The 16,260-nt window shown below is 42.1% G+C and overlaps 1 protein-coding gene across 2 annotated transcripts; it reads right to left on the bottom strand.

Moving 5' to 3' along the window:
• Positions 1–418: 418 nt before the first annotated feature.
• Positions 419–5,883, bottom strand: LOC107740167 (protocadherin-18-like). Of its 2 annotated transcripts, none has more exons than XM_016552512.1 (4): positions 3,174–5,883; positions 2,640–2,728; positions 2,156–2,316; positions 419–1,389 (listed from the first exon to the last, which is right to left on the bottom strand). In XM_016552512.1, the coding sequence occupies exons 1-4, from the start codon at positions 5,664–5,666 to the stop codon at positions 647–649; spliced, it is 3,486 nt and encodes a 1,161-aa protein (XP_016407998.1). In that variant the 5' UTR covers positions 5,667–5,883; the 3' UTR covers positions 419–646. The 2 variants fall into 2 exon arrangements, with proteins under 2 accessions (XP_016407998.1, XP_016407999.1); XM_016552513.1 differs by having other exon boundaries at positions 2,640–2,695.
• Positions 5,884–16,260: the final 10,377 nt, after the last annotated feature.

The following is a 16,260-nucleotide window of genomic DNA, read 5'->3' as shown; positions in this document are numbered from 1 at the left end:
ATAAACAGTGAAACGTCAAAGCAAAGAGTCAAACCAGATGTGTATGTGTGACATATCTGCATTTCTCTTTATTTTGTCATTTGTTTAACGCAAAACAGAACTTGACACAAAGAATACACCATAATAAATACCACTCCCACCCCAAAAACATGCTTTCAGTACCTGTCCCACCCCACCAAATATCACATACTCAATAATATTCATGTACTTATATTATGCTCATATATAACAATACCACTGAAAAGAGAAAGAAAAGAAAACCTTTTTCATAAATAAGAATATTTACACCAAGGCATGTTGATTTTGATTACTTTCCCAACATGCATATATAAAAATAGAAATCTGATAGCTTTATGTACATTTTTAACTTAGGTATATACACATATAAATATAAAGACTACAAATTGTATTTTTAAAATACAAAGATAAATACACTCACATTGTGTACACTGTGGCCAAAAACCAGAAAATACAAACATCATTTGGATAATTAGCATTCACAAAACACATTACATCCAGAAATGCAACTTTAACGACAATTGCAGGTCTCTGTGTTTTCCTGTTCGTATCTTCCTCCTCCTCGCTCTCATATAAAAATGTTTTACTTTATTGTAGAGAGCGGAAGGAAGAGTTTAAGCTTTAGTCTTTAACTTTGCCTGACATCTTGAAGGAGTTTGTTGATTTCTGCAACCAGCTCGCTGGCGTCCATAATTTCGCTGCGACTGTCGCAGCGCTTGCCGTGCAGATGCCCGAGCACAGACTCTAACTCATCTTCCTCATGATTCTCAGGAATCTCCTCCATTGCGGGCAGCCATTTTGAAGAGGAAGCTGATGCTGCCATGGGAGCTGGCAGAGGGGCAGGGAGCGGAGCCACCAGGGCTGTCATGTGACTAGCAGGGGCGTGGCCATGTCCGGGATTTTGGAAATGCGTATTAGCGGCCCAAACCGCCACGTTCTGCTGATAAGTTGCAGGGCTTGGTTTACCAGGTAAGTGGCCCTTCCTTCTTTCCAACGATCCCACCCCCGCGGCGCAGGCTGTTACCTTTTCAGTTTCATTAGTCTCATTGTAATTATCCAGCGAGGAGGGGAGGAGCCTCTGGAACACGCTGTTCATTTCAGACAGCAGAGAAGTCGTTCCGCACAGGTCTTCCCCATCACCTGCCTCCCCCTCTCCCTCCTCGCTCTCCTTGCCGAATGTGGAGAAACTCTTTTTCCTCAGAGTTGACTCGCCAGATTGTGGTGCTTCAGGGGTGGCTTTCTGTTGAGGGTCTTCTCCAGGGATGTAGAGGTTGCTGCGGTAATCAGAGGAGGCTGGGGAAGGCAACGGGGGCATCCAGCACTGGTCAGAGTGACCGAGGACACGACACTCTTCGGTGCACAGCTTCATCGCTATGGTGAAAACCAAAGCATTGATAGAAGAGGTTAGTTAATGATTGGTGTTTTCTGGCAAAGCATGCAAAACTGCACACGCCCTTAACTAGTCAAATACATCAATTGGAAGCCAAATGACTAAACAAAATATTTCCAGCTTCAGCCGACCCAGCTTTGTTTTCTAGAGACTATGCAAAACAAATCAAATATGCCAACTTATAGTGCTCATTGAACATGTTCGGCATTACTCATTCATGTTCTAGGGGCTGATTATAGCGCCATTAATTTTGAAAGGCCATTTATAATACATCTTAGAGTTAATAAATGCCCAATCTGGTGCATTTGCAAAACAGGCCCTCATTTAGCCCACTCTCTCTCATGCAGAGAATGAAAGATTAAACATGCTGATTTACAGAAATCAATGGCCCATCCCAGCACACAACCCAAATCTTGTTCTAGTCACAGTAATGATTGTGTTATAGATCAACTATGCATATTTTTTCCATCAGAAATCATGATTTTCTCCAATAAATGATATGATCAGAGTACTGGCACTATTGAGGTGTTTCATGTTCAAGAGAGAGATTGTAAATGTGTCTAAATGTTCAAAATCAAGGATATAGTCATTGTATTGTGTATTTTTTTATATATTTGTGTGTGTCACATACTTCATTAAATGCATATATATGATGCTGTCCAGTGTGAGCAATTAACTTTTTTAACAGGTATGCCCAAATATTATGAAATCAAGGACTCTTCTTCAACATCTCACTCTCTTGCTTACTTGGATGCAGTCGGTGATGTCCATCAGGAGTGAAGAGCTCACTGAAGCCTTCTCCAAGCAGAGGAGACTCCCTCCCCATCTCACAATCACTGTCTCCTGCCTCACTATCTCCTCTTCCACTGTCCTTTAGGCTGAACTTATCCATCTCATTCAAAGCATACCTAGAAACAAAGAACAGACAATTAGCTATAACAATAACTTTGACTCAGTAACGATTTATGCATTATCATTCATATATTTTTTTTACTTTTTAATTCACTGGCGATGTGAAAAGTATGAAATGAGCCTCTTAAGGAGGGAGCAATTTATGCATAAACAAAAAAAGGCTTTATTCAAAGGGCAGTTGACTTGATGAGGCTATCATGTATCGTCAGCATCTGTTACTTAAGTACTGCAGGGTGTCCAGACTCTCACGGACTAGAACTTTAAACCCCCTGTAGGATGGTCTGTAAAGGTGGCAACAGGCTGAAGTGTGATTGGTTACCTGTAGCTCCGGGTGTATTTGTTGCCACGGAAACTGGGTCTGGGTTGGTACTGGCCCTGATGAAGTATGGACAGAAGCTGTGAGACTTGCTATAACCAAAAAGAAAAGAAACAGGGCGGGGGACAAATAAAGAAAGAAAAAATGGAAATAAAAAATGAATAATGGCAGACCAGACAGCAAGCCAACACAAATACAGACAAACCATGGTGGTGATGAGGGAATGAAATGGATGGATACTTATGCATGATGAAATAATCTATGGATATACAAATAAACATGCTATAAATAAAATAAACATTGAATATTATAACAAGTTTAGGGGGAATTAAATAGTCAGGAATGAACAGTGGGGGGGGGGGGTGAATGAGGGAATGATATGGATGGAAACTTATGCATGATGAAACAATCTATGGATATACAAATAAACATCCTATAAATAAAATAAATATTGAATATTATAACAAGTTTAGGGGGGATTAAATAGTCAAGATTTAACAGTTCACATTGAATTCGTATTGAAAACATTTCTTTTACCTCGACAGGTTGTGTGGCATGAGCGAGTTCTAGGGCGAAGTTCTCTGGCACGTGATTGGAGGAGATGGTGACCAGGCTGTTGAGTGATTGGCGACTGTGGTGGCTCTGGCGACTCTCTGGAGCAGGTGAGGCCGAAGGGGAGCGAGGATGGGCCCTCACAGGCAGGGTCCCATTAACCGTGGGGACCAAAGTGATATCGCCCTTGTGGATCTGCCGGGCAGGTTTTTTGGGATGGTTTTGGTAGGTAGACTCAGCCACTCTGCAGTTATAGGAATGTCTTGGGTCCTTCTGCTCTCTCGAGCACCTGGTTGCGAACATTACCATAACGATGAGAAGCATGCCACAGATGGCACCAAGGGAGATGATAATGATCATAGACACGTCTAGAGTCGATTGGTTGTTCATGTCTGAAGGATTCAGGGAGTAGCTTTCTGGATAGTCCCGCAGGCTAATGTGCAGAACGGCCCTCGCTGAGAGACGAATTGACGCCCCTCTGTCTTGCACCAGGATTGCGAGATCAAATCCCTCACGCCCCAAGGCCTCCACGCTTCCATTGGTTCGTAACTCACATCTGCGTGGTTCAATGACAAAGAGTCCCTCGTCATTACCACCGACGATGGAGCAAGTTAGCTCGCTGTTGGCCCCTGCATCACGATCTGTCGCCTTGATGATTGTCACCAGATGACCAGGCTCGGCGTGCCGCCATAGTGGCACCTCAGCTGTGTGGTTGATTAGTTGTGGTGTAACAATGATAGGTGGGTTGTCATTTTCATCTAGTACAGTGAGCAAAACAGTGGTGTTGCTGCTCAGAAAAGCGGGGCCCGCGCCATCCCGCGCCTGCACAGTGAACGAAAGCCGGCCGACCTCTTCCCGATCAAAGCTTCGGAGAGCATACACAGCCCCATTAGATGGGTCAATGGTCACATAGGTTGAAATAGAGCTACCTTGAACCTGGCTCTCCACAATTGAGTAGGTCACCTGACCATTAGAGCCCAAATCTGGGTCGGTGGCCACCACTGAAGTCAGGTATGCCCCGGGCGAATTGTTCTCAGACTTGAAGATTTCATATCGGCTCTTTTCGAAGCGTGGAGGGTTGTCGTTTTCATCTTGCACCTGCACCGTGAAGTGTTTGATGGTGGATAGGCTTGGTGATCCACGGTCTTCAGCGATTACCGTCAGGCTATATTCAGAGCGTTTCTCACGGTCCAGAGACACATTAGTGAGAATCATGTAGTTGTTCTCGTAGGTCTTCTGCAAGCGAAAATGCCCATGGCCATGGAGACGGCACACAACCTCACCGTTTAGACCTGAGTCGCTGTCATCGATGCGCACTAATGCGATGAAGGTATCGACAGGGGAGGCCTCTGAGATGTAGGCCACCTCCTCTTTGCCCTGAGTCATAAGGTTGATGTTGATTTTTGGCTTGATGTCGTTGACGTCAACCACTTTGATGATTATTTTACAGTGGCCTGGAATGGAGTTGGGACCCATATCCTGAGCTTGCACATCTATTTCGTACGAAGAAGTGGTTTCGTAATCAACTTTCTTTATCAGAGTGATGTGGCCATTATCTGGGTTAATTTTAAAGGTCTCTATGATTTTGGGTGGCACATGACTGCTGAAAGAGTACACTATTTTGCCATTATTGCCTTCATCCGGGTCTGTGGCGTTCAGGTCCACTAGTAACGTCCCCAGTGGTGAATTTTCCAGGAGGTTGACCACGTAAGCCTGCTCGTCAAATGCCGGGCTATTATCGTTGGAATCAGATATGCTGATTTTAAGCAGAGTTGAGCCAGATTTCGGCGGCACGCCAGAGTCTGACGCTGTGAGTTGTAGTTGGTAGCTGGATTGTGTTTCCCTGTCAAGTTCCCTCATCACAACAAGGTCCGCGTACTTTGCGCCATCCGTACGCGTCCTGATATCGATTTTGAAAAAGTTATTCCGAGTGAGGGAGTAGGTGTGTAGCGCGTTTTCCCCGACATCCGGGTCCAACGCGCTATCCAAAGGGAAGCGTGTGCCCACAGACGCGCTCTCTGATATCTCTATGGGAATGATGGCGCGCGAGAACTGCGGAGCGTTGTCGTTGATGTCCAACACTTCCACTTGAATGTGAAACAACTGGAGGTATTCCGTGGGTAGCGTGATCACGTCGAACTCGATAGTGCAGTTTAAGTTTTTCTCGCAAAGCTTCTCGCGGTCGATTTTGGTGGCGATGCTGATCTCTCCGTCCTCCTCGAGCACGGAGAGTAGAGGGGTGCTGCCTCTCTGCATCGCGCGGAAGCGCGGGGACACTGAGCTCGGGAGTTTGGATAAGATACCGGCTACATCCTCTTTCAGTCTGGCGATCACCGTGCCTACTCTCTGCTCCTCCAAAACTTTGTATTTTAAAGTCTTCCCCGAAACGTTGTGCGCAACGGCCGCCAGAAGTATAAGTTTCAGAAGCGTCTTGCAAAACAGTACATTCCTGTCGCTGGAGGGTTTAGTTGTTCCCATCTTTGAAGCCGTGCGCAAAGTATTGTTCCACGCAGAGAGAAAACTGGCTGGTGGATTGTTCGATGTAAATTAAAGCATGATAAATCCTCAGATGTTGTGCATAGATTTCAAGCAAAATGCATATGAAGTCGAGGAACACGCACTTTCCCTCTGTGTGCGTTTTCAGCGCCTCGGAGAAAGCATCAGGACGCAGTAATGCTGCTGCACACATCCACTTTCCTCTTCGTCTGACTGTGTGTGAGTTGGTGCGCGGGTGTGTGGGAGGCGCAGCTCCTTGTGTGTGCTCTGTCTGTGACTCTGAGAACACTGACTGGCCCCTAGCCCACCTCAGACTGTGGCCCCCACCCTCTCCAAACTCCAGCCACCCCTCCTCGCCCCACGGCTACACATCCCTGAAAAGAAAAGAAAAGAAAAGAAAAGATAAGAAAAGGCAGAATGAAGGAAAGAAAGAGCAGTGATTGAGGTGGAGCTGGCAAGCAGATCTCGCCATGAGGAGGACAGAGTTTCAGAAGTGTGCCATAACAATAGAAAAAAAGACACATTTATTCAAGACCAACGTTTCTCGTGTCACAACGGCACACTTTAGGTTAATTGCCACTGTAGAAATGTTTTCATCGTTATAACATATTTGTTAGCTATCCATTTAACATACAGTGTATGTGGATTCTACTTTACTTGATTCGTTTTTAGAGTTTCGGTGTAGTTGTCGACCACTTTAAACATTTAACTTTAATTAAAGTGGTCGATTACTTCACGCTGTCACTTTGGCACCACTTTCACTTTAAGGCAGAAAATGACCTTTTTATAATGCCAATACGTATTACACTAATCAAAAATCGTTATGATATTATGATATTAAGTACAAACAGCTAGCAATTACAATGTAGTGCACTACTATACAGCATATAGTTGAAACTATAATTTTTTTATACAGCGAACTTTATTATTGAAAGTCTAAACCACAGCTAGAGTTTTGAGGATGAAGGATAACTGGAGGATATCAGAGAGCACATCAGCGTGCTATTGTGTCTAGCTGGAGGAGTCTGCGCGCGTGGCGAATCGCGCGCGTTGAAAAGGATTCCCCCAACCTCCCTTAACCCGCAGTCAGTGTGATTTCTCACAGAGGTCACACTCACCCCCACGGTGCACAATGCCACTTTACGACTCACCATCTCTGATTCTGCCGCATTAGCATCATTATGCGCGTTCACCCACAAACAAAAAGCAAACATGAGCTTCTGAATGTTTCACGGCCATCTGGTTTGAACGTCCAGAAAACACAAACCAGTAATTACATCAGTCAGTCCTGCGAGAAACACATTTTCGCGATACACAGCAGGAATTTCTGCTGTCTGGAATCACTGTCTATTTATTATTAAATAAAGACATTGGAACGTTTATCCATAAGGCATCTGATCCTTTGCGCGTCCTGCATTTTACCTAGTTTAGGCATGGAATTGCAGCGCACATGAAAGTAGTTTTTTACATGTTTAAACAGTAAGATTTCCAGTGGAATCCTATTTTTTATACTAGAGGCGTTCTGATCAACAGAAAGTGTGCTGTATGGAGATGCACCGTGAGACTGCATTGAAATTCGGTCCTGTGACCTGTGGCTGTCCATCTGTCGTGGGCCAGCTGAAGTCTGAAGCTGCGCTCTTCAAACCTGCTCAACACAGCAGTGACCCTGACTACATCCCATCAATCACTGATTGTTGTAAGCAAAATTAATATTTTTAGTTAGGGTTTTCATTATGTCGTCAAGAATATGTCATCATATAGCATTTGTCATTTAATGGTTGCTCCCAGAGAGCCAAAGCGCAGATGACAGCTTTCTTCTAATCTAAACCATAGGCGTTTGTCACACTCATAAATAAAGTTACGCGTTTTACTCATGCAAGTTACTGTTTCTTATCCAGCAAGCAAACATTTAGTGTGAAAGCCTTCCTCGAAATATAATGTAATTATTGCTTGCTAATCACATTTCATGCTCAAAGAAGTTCAAGTCAGTGCGTTTTAAACAAGTGGGTGGTTTTATTCACACGCAATATAAGGGAAAGGCGCAGCATGTGCCCAAGCAGATGCGCATGAGAAACTTGTGATGGTAATCACTTATGCCATTTACATACTAGAATTAAATACATGGGATAGTCATCTGAAAAAGCGAATAGCCTATATGTTTTGTGTGCACTTCTGTGCTGTCTCATCTAGCCTATATGAGAGCCAATCACGCAGTCATATTTTAAACTATTGATCGAGTCTTTGTCTTCACGTTTTTATTTTAAAACGTCGTCATGTCACTTTGTTCGTAAAGTGACCAAACAGTTGACTGTAGTTAAGCTATAATCAAGTAAATAGTTTTACAGCAGCAGCCCAATTAAGCATACATGGCCTACAATATGAGCGGGTGTTGAAATCTGGCGGCGTCATATGTTCTCATCAGATGGCTTTTTTTTGTGGACAGGAGGATTTGAAATGCATTTTCAAGCTGTGGTCGTAAAGTCACCCCGGGCTGGAGGATAGGGAGGGGGCGTGGGGGAATTAACTTTGTCATTGAAATGCAAAAGGATCACGCACACAATGGAGCATGGCAGGTGGGACGTCGCAATTCGCAGAAGGGCCGTGGAAACCGGCGGGGAAGCGGAGCGCAGAGGGAGGAGGGGAATCACGGCGGAATGCTCCGGCGCCGCAGGTCGAGAGGGCACCGTGGATGTTTGTAAAGGCACGCGAGCATCTGCCGCCTGTGTGGCAACTCCTCTCCCCTCCTCCTTATTTCTCATACCGTTCTTTCTTTGCTCTGCAAATCGTCCCTGCCGTATTTTACTTCCTCTGTCCGCTGCCGTTCTTTCGGCTCGTGGCAGGTCACAAGCATTCGGCATGCGCCCGTCATGAAACCTTTATTAAAGCATGTCTTACATTTTGGGGGTTGAGTCCAAAGAAGAGTTGGAGATTTACGCAATAGGACACACATTCTCGGGACATTAGGTACGCACACGTGCGTTTGTTTAGAAATAGTTTATTGATCTCAATCATGCACTTTCTGTTTACTTGAGCAAGATTTATTTCTTCCACATGAGTCATGGAGAGAAATCTGCCCTCCCACAATCTCCATGTTCACTCTAAAATAAAGATTCCAATTCGAACAAACCAAGAAAAATAGTCATCCTGCCTGACTTTTTCTTCAGGAAACACACACACACACACACACACACACACAGAGAGAGAGAGAGAGAGAGAGAGATATTTTAAAGAATGTTTTAACTGTTTCTCTCCATACAGTGAAAGTCAGTGGGGTTCAAAACAACACTGAACCGCACTGGCTTTCATTCTATGGACATAAAACACCAAGGCATTTTTCAGAACGTCTTCATGTTACACAGAAGAAATGAGGGTATTTTTTGCATTGTTTGGGTAAACTATCCCTTCTTTGCTGAGTTCTTTGCTGAACCTGTGTCCAGCAAATTCACTTCTGATTTACTCAAATGTTTTGTTAGCAACTCATTGCGTTCCAAAAAGTTAGAAATCTCTTGCTCTTCTTTCTGCACTATGATATGTGCCATTTCTGGGCATCACTGTAGAAAAGTGTGTTGTCAGCATCTCGTAGTCAGGGAATCCTGATTGGATTGGTTTATCGGCCCATCAGAGATATGTCAGCAATAATCTGCCCTTATCATTGATAAGCTTGACACCAAACATCAGATAATCCTCTATATATACATACAGTATGACTTCTTAAAGAGTGCAGAATGTAAGTTCACTTGAGTTTCATCTCTCTCATTGTGATTGCATTTTTTCTGCAGTGTGTACTAAACGTACTAAGCAGGCAGTGTGCCAAAAATAATGCAAAATATCTTCTTTTGTGTTCCACAGAAGGAGGAAAGTCATAGCTTTGGAACATCATGAGGGTGAGTAAATGATGAGAGAATTTTAAGTTTTGGGTGAACTCTCTTTAATATCTCAGAATTAAAGTAATCAAGGAAAGAACTGGTCCCACATTGGCAATTGACCAAAAAACACAGATATCCAACATTTAGAGGAGCAGCTGTTTGATATTCAGTCTAACTCGGCTCACATTCGCAAGCCACAAAAACATGAATGTTCTGTTCTCTGATTTTTGTCCTAAAAAGACAGAGCAAGAGTGTGTCTGCACAACAGAGTGTGTGTAAGAGGCCGATTCCCGTCCGTATGGCAGCTGTTACTTTGTCACCTGATCGCTTGTTTTTGTAGCCGAATGATACCTTGCTTCAGTCTGTATGCCGCTAACCTGCGGCTATCTGATGTCATGTTCGGAAAATGCTCTTCTGTTTTTATTTTAGAGTTCACAACACACCAACACCGCTCTTCTGTTTTTGATCATCATAGCTCGGTTAGCTTGAACTGCTTATCTGATTTCAAGAAGAAACAATTCACCCTTTTTCTCGTTCAGTTGATCAGAGAGCTGTGTATTGACAAATGGAACCTCCTCGTTCCGTGTTTGTGTTCAACGTGGAGGAATAACTTGTCTTTTTTAGTTCAAAGGCTTTTTCTGAGAACGACTTCACAAAACATGACAGTGCCGGAGATGGGGGGAGAAACAACCTATTGTTCGTTTTTCTCTACACACTTCTTTTCTCGGAGCGCACAAAGGCATGCACACTTCTGGGGCATCGGTGACTTCGGCGCATGTGGGGGCTCAAAGGTGACATATTTCAGAAGGAGGTTCATTCAGTATGCAATAGATTTAAATCCTCCCTCTTTCCCTCTGTTGCAGCTTTGCTCAGTCTGCTTGGCTTGGCAGATGTGTGGGGGTCTTTTTTGGGGAGCCTGGGACAGCAGCGCGCCACGTGTTCACAATGTCAGCCTGATTTCCGTGGAAACTCTTATGAGCGAAGGATCGCCTTACACAAAGAAACAGAGCCACTTTCTCTACCCGCTACTTTCCGACTCTCTTTTTCGTTCTCTCCGATTTCTTCCTCACACTCCCTTTATGTTATTTTTGGATTTTTTAGCAGTTTAAGTCTCTCGCCTTCAGATTTGCACCCCCAGAATACACTTTGTATCAAATGAATGTCTTCAGCGCTGCGGGTTTAAATGTGATTTACAAGAGAAAGAAAATATTGTTCCACATGCACTAAAAGGGTTGGATGTGTCTTTAGAAAACTGTGTTTATCAGCAATGAATGAGAAACATATACATTAACGAACTAAGAAAAAAACAGACATATTCTTAAATATAAAAACAGAAATTCCCGCTTTATCGCCTGTGACGGTTTCCTGCATAAAAGTTATTTATGGTAAAAGCCAGAGAGTGATAGAACCCCCTCTGAGTTAAGCCAAGTAACTCTATCTATCCTCCTAATGGGTTCAATTAAAACTCCAGACACACACACACACACACACACACACACCTATAAAAACAGGGAGTGTGTTTATCTTTCTGGTTCCAATGGAGGGTAAAGAGGATCATTTTATAGCTAGAGGAAGTTATCGTCTCCCCATTCCGTCTAATCCAAACACTTTTTGGCTGTGGGTCAGCTTGAGAGCGCATATGTGCCAACCTCAGCACTCTTTCTTCGTCTGTCTGTCTGTCCATTCATAATAGTCACGCATTATTCCATCTGTGTGTCCAGGCATTCTGTGGATTTAGAAGGAAATCAGTGTCTGTTGCTTTAAGGCTTGAAAATCCAGGAAAGTATGTGTCATTGAATACCATATAGATCCTGCTGCTGCTAGAGAATTTTTTAAGGCTGCTCTAAAGCTGTATAAGACCAAAACAGATTTTGAGTTGCTTTTTTGTTTGATTCACTTTGTGTCTATGCAAATCTATTCACATTTTTAAAAATAGATTTACTTTTAGAATCACAACATCGAATATGTTTTGTTTTGTTTTGTTTTTCTAAATGTCCACAGTACAAGAGATAAAGCAAACAAGAGGTTCTGGCCATGCAATCACTTTTGATACATTAAAAGACATTTCAGTGCTCATTACAGTCTTAAAACCTCAAGAGCCACATCTCATTCATAATTGCAGTATGACTTATTGCAGCCAAAATATTTGCTGAAAAAGAAAAAGAAACTTTAATAAACAAAAACATTACTTTTTTTCATGTCAGAAGAACTGAATATCACATTATCCTACTGGAATCCTACTGGATCTTCTCAATCCATTTAGCACTAGTCAGTGTTAGCAAGTTAGCTAATTGTTTGGCTAATGGGCAATTAGCTTGAATCAGAGTGTGGGTTTGATAATTAAGAACAGCTCCAGCAATTGATCTCCAGTTTCTGTAGTTTCAAGGCTTTGTTGACAGTCGACTCAAACCCAAACAACCCCCGAGACTCATCACTGTAACTAAAGAAGCTGGGGGAAACACAGAAGAATAGAGAAAGAAGCCAAGTCTCTTTATTTGAATAGCTTAAGAAGTGAACAGTGGCGCTAATAAGTGGACCGTGTGGGTTCTGGCTATCAGTCATTAAGCGAGGTCGTTAATTCTGCACTCCAGGTTTAAGATGGATGACGAAATGGATGGGGCTGGGATGGCATTGTTTAAGCGCTAAATTTGTTAAGAGGCTAAATGGCTTTGAGGCATTCATTCATTCTGTCCCTGGTCAGCACAGAGCTGCTCTCAATACAGTGTGACTCAAGGCCACCAGTGACCAGCCTAGGGAATGTAGTCACATAGTTTTCATAGTCTGAGACTTTTTTTTTTTTTTGAAGCGAGACGCACAACTAAGTAGCCTTATTTGTAACTTCGCTGGACACGTTCCATCAGCTTCACAACTGAGTGCCAAATTAACCGACTCACATTCTCTGTGCTCTTGTACATTTCATGTTGTGTTCCCCATCCCTCCCCAGATCTTTTTTAAAAAAAAACAAGAGGCACACTTTGGTTTGTTCTTTGTTGCAGAGCGGCCGTCGCATTTAGCAAACCCCCTACCCCAAATCACACACGGTCCCTTATGCCAGCCAGTGATTTAACGCCTATCCAGCGAGCTCCCCCCGCAGAGACAGAGGGCATGCCATGAGAGAGGCCCTCTTTGGGGGGATGGAGCAGCGGACTAGAGTGCTGACACTCGTGGCTGTTCACATGCTGATGGTTCTTTGTTAGGGGACCAAGCAAGAGGTCCCCTTCAGGACCCCCTCCCAATCTGACACACTTAGTAACTTTTGTATTGGCCTGGGCTCTTTGTCAGACTTCACATGACCTTTGACTTCCCACTCAGCCGCCAATCAGACACCCTGAAAGTAAAGGGACAGCAGGCTGAAAGAGTGTGGAACAAAAGCTGCTGAATCACTTTATCGTGTACACACACACAGCTCTGACATGAGATTTTTCATCATCGTGGTCGCTATTTCTTTTGTCAAGCTAGGGCAAACTTCTAGTCATTAACATGAAGGATTTAGAAAGATCTTGTTATCCTTTGTTGTTCTCCTCAGTGTGTGTAAGGGAGGAAACGAGTACAGTTTAATTTGAATGACAACAACTAGATCTCGTTTCTTTGCTGCTTTTGGGGTTGAATGTTCATCACTAATGAGCTTGTGTGTTTTTGAAATAGCGAGTTAGAGAGTTGCACGTCTTTTGTTTGTCAAATGGGTGATTGTAATTAGCAGTCTCACTGCTGAAACATCATCTTTGAAAATCAATATATTTCTTCCTCATCATTAGTCATGTTACTCAAATAGTTTTATAGTTTTCAATCATTAATGAGTGTATCATTTTAGCAGTATGAATTCTTAGAGACTGAATTGTTGTAGTGGAATTACAAGGACAAAAGCTCCTCTTCATAAATATGAGAAGATGACATTTTGTTGGGAAAATGTGTAATCTTTCTATGCATATCTGTTTCAGTTTTAATGCACCTTATTGGCATGACTAATAATTGTGCATTTGAGCGACAGACAAGAAAATAGACCAAAACCAAAAAAAGTGTAGCATAATGTGCTTTGTCTCTTGCTCTCTATTTCAGATGCAAGCTTTATTGGAAAAGCTGTGAAAATGTACAAAATTGCTATAGCATTCAAAGTACTTAGAGCTATTGCACATGAAGCATGATAAATGACATATAACAGAAAATAGAATATGAATATTTCCAGTTATTGCTCAGCAAAATCAGAGAGTGTTGATTAAAGAAGATGAAAGGAATTCTGAAAGAGGAACGAGAAAGAAAAAAAAAAGAGTGGCTCAGTTTTCACTTTTCCTTCCCTGCTTTGAAAACAAGCCAATCAATGGAGCCCTTGTGGCCTACAGAAGTGCAATGATGTATCAGTTTGTCTGGAATTAAACGCTTTTTCTAGATTCTCTATTTTCAAAGCGCAGTAATGATGTGAGAGGGAGCAGTGGGAAGCTCTTTGTAACCTCCCTTGAGGATGAAGAGATGGAAGATTACGGTAGTGTGGGCTGAGATAGAATCCACTTTCATAAACCTATAGTGCAAATTCGGACACAGGGCATACAGTGGACAGTTTAGCAATTAATAGTGGTACTATTATTATGAGCATTGAACTTGTGGAATGAAACTTGTCCCACAACATTTGTGCTATGGACATGAATGATATTTCAAATTTTGCATCACTTTTTCACATAAGTCTATGAATCATTCATTCAAACGATTTTTAAAAAAAACGCTATTTCACTCAGGAATGATACAAGTGGCTACCTTACTGAGTGAGTCACTGAATCATTCATTCACCCGATTCATTTAAAAATGCGAATTAATTCAGGAACAAAACAATGACTGTCTTTATGTGAGAGTCACTGAATCATTCATTCAACCAATCTCATTAAAAAATTCTGATTTATTTCGAAGCAAAACAAGTGAATGTCTTTGAGTTAGTCATTGAATCTTTTATTCAGCTGATTTGTTTAAAAACAATGAATGATTCAGGAATTAAACACCACTAGTGCATTGATCCATGTTGCATCGGTAACTTTCAGTTACCATAAATTGCCAATATTGTGTTTAAAATGTAAGTTACTCAACAGAAAGTTCCTCCAAAAATAAACATTCTTTCATAATTTACTCACTTCCATGTCATTCCAAACCTGTATGACATTCTTTCTTCTATGGAACACAAAAGAAGATTTGAAAAATGTTTGAAAAAGTTTAGTTTTTTATGCAATGAAAGGAAATAGGCCCAATGTCGTTTGGACCCCTTTTAGATTTTAAAAACCTTCTTTTGTGTTCCACAGAATAAAGTCATACAGGTTTGAAATCTAGGTTAGTAAGATTTAGTATAGCAGTGATGTATAATGCAGGAATAATGATCTGAATGGAGTTGCATCATTTCAATTGTGTGAATATCTAAAAGCTTGTTTTTCATTTGATCTCTTTCTGCCTCTCTCTCTTTCTCTAGGGTACAGCATAGTAAGTATCCTGTCAGTCTGGCACGCCACAAGTTCAGAAAAGCCCAATCCCTTCACACATTCACGCACACACACCCCTCCTGTTCCAAACGGTGATAAATCAATTCCAGAACGCCCTCCTTGTCTCCAGCTCACTCAATCACTCACTCAGACACACAATCACACACAGACACACACTGCACAAAGTAAACTCTACCAATCTCTCTCTGTCTCCCTCTTCTTGTCTCTTGTGGCCCTTGCAATGCACCAAGTCCCATGCTTGCCATATGGTGGAGAACTGAGAGAGGGTTGCACAGTTCCAGATTTCTGTGCCTAACAAAGTAGGTCTATGAATATATATGTATATACACACCCACATGCTCACACAAACCGGCCAACAAGTGCACAACAATCTGGATCAATGCGGTCTCGGATGTGTTATTTTAATGTTCATCACTTGTTTGTGTTGCATCTGTCGTTAAGTTCTAGTATCAGATCATTTGTGGATTAATAATGTTGATTACCACAAAAATTTATTTTGACTTGTCCCTCGCAGAACCAGTTTTTGGAGAATACAATACTTGTGTATACATAATTTCAGCTGTAAAGTTATTTCCATAATTTTTTACATCCGCAGTGTTGGCAACAAGTTATAAAAATGGATATAAGTTTACACAGAAAAGATTTTTCACAATGAAATCATGTCGATCGTCATGTGGCTATCATATTGAAACAGTGAACGTTTTACCATTTACAGATTAGCCTCATTCACTTACATTTATAGTGTCTTACTGTAACCTGGACTTTTGCTTTTAAAAAAAAAAGGAGACAAGTTAAAATTAATTGTTGTACTGACCTCAAAATATTCCTTTAAGTTCCTTAGTTTATCTCAAATGTCTCAATATTCCCTGCACTCAATTTATCATCAAAAAAGTGAGGGTTTTATTCTTATTTTTTTTTCATTTATTTATTTTTTTTGTAACAGGACTTGCATCGGTTGCAGTTATTGGAGTACACACACATATGTCTGTGTCTGAATGTGAGCACACATGCTTATGTGTTAACAGGGTCTCCACAGGATATTAAAGGCCCTTGAATCATCTGTCCAGCTGGCGGACCCACTGGTATACACACTTTCTCTCACACACACACACACACACACACAATTGCAGTTCACAGAAGGCACTCTGGCTCGCAGCCTACAAGCTGTTTAGGGGGAGGCATAATTACAACTCTCCACTCTCCTCCATTCCAGTCTCAGGGCATCCATAGCGAGTT

Source organism: Sinocyclocheilus rhinocerous, unplaced genomic scaffold (assembly GCF_001515625.1).
Source record: "Sinocyclocheilus rhinocerous isolate Xijiao unplaced genomic scaffold, SAMN03320098_v1.1 scaffold584, whole genome shotgun sequence".
Taxonomy (NCBI): domain Eukaryota; kingdom Metazoa; phylum Chordata; class Actinopteri; order Cypriniformes; family Cyprinidae; genus Sinocyclocheilus; species Sinocyclocheilus rhinocerous.
This window is presented reverse-complemented; position numbering and strand designations above follow the sequence as displayed.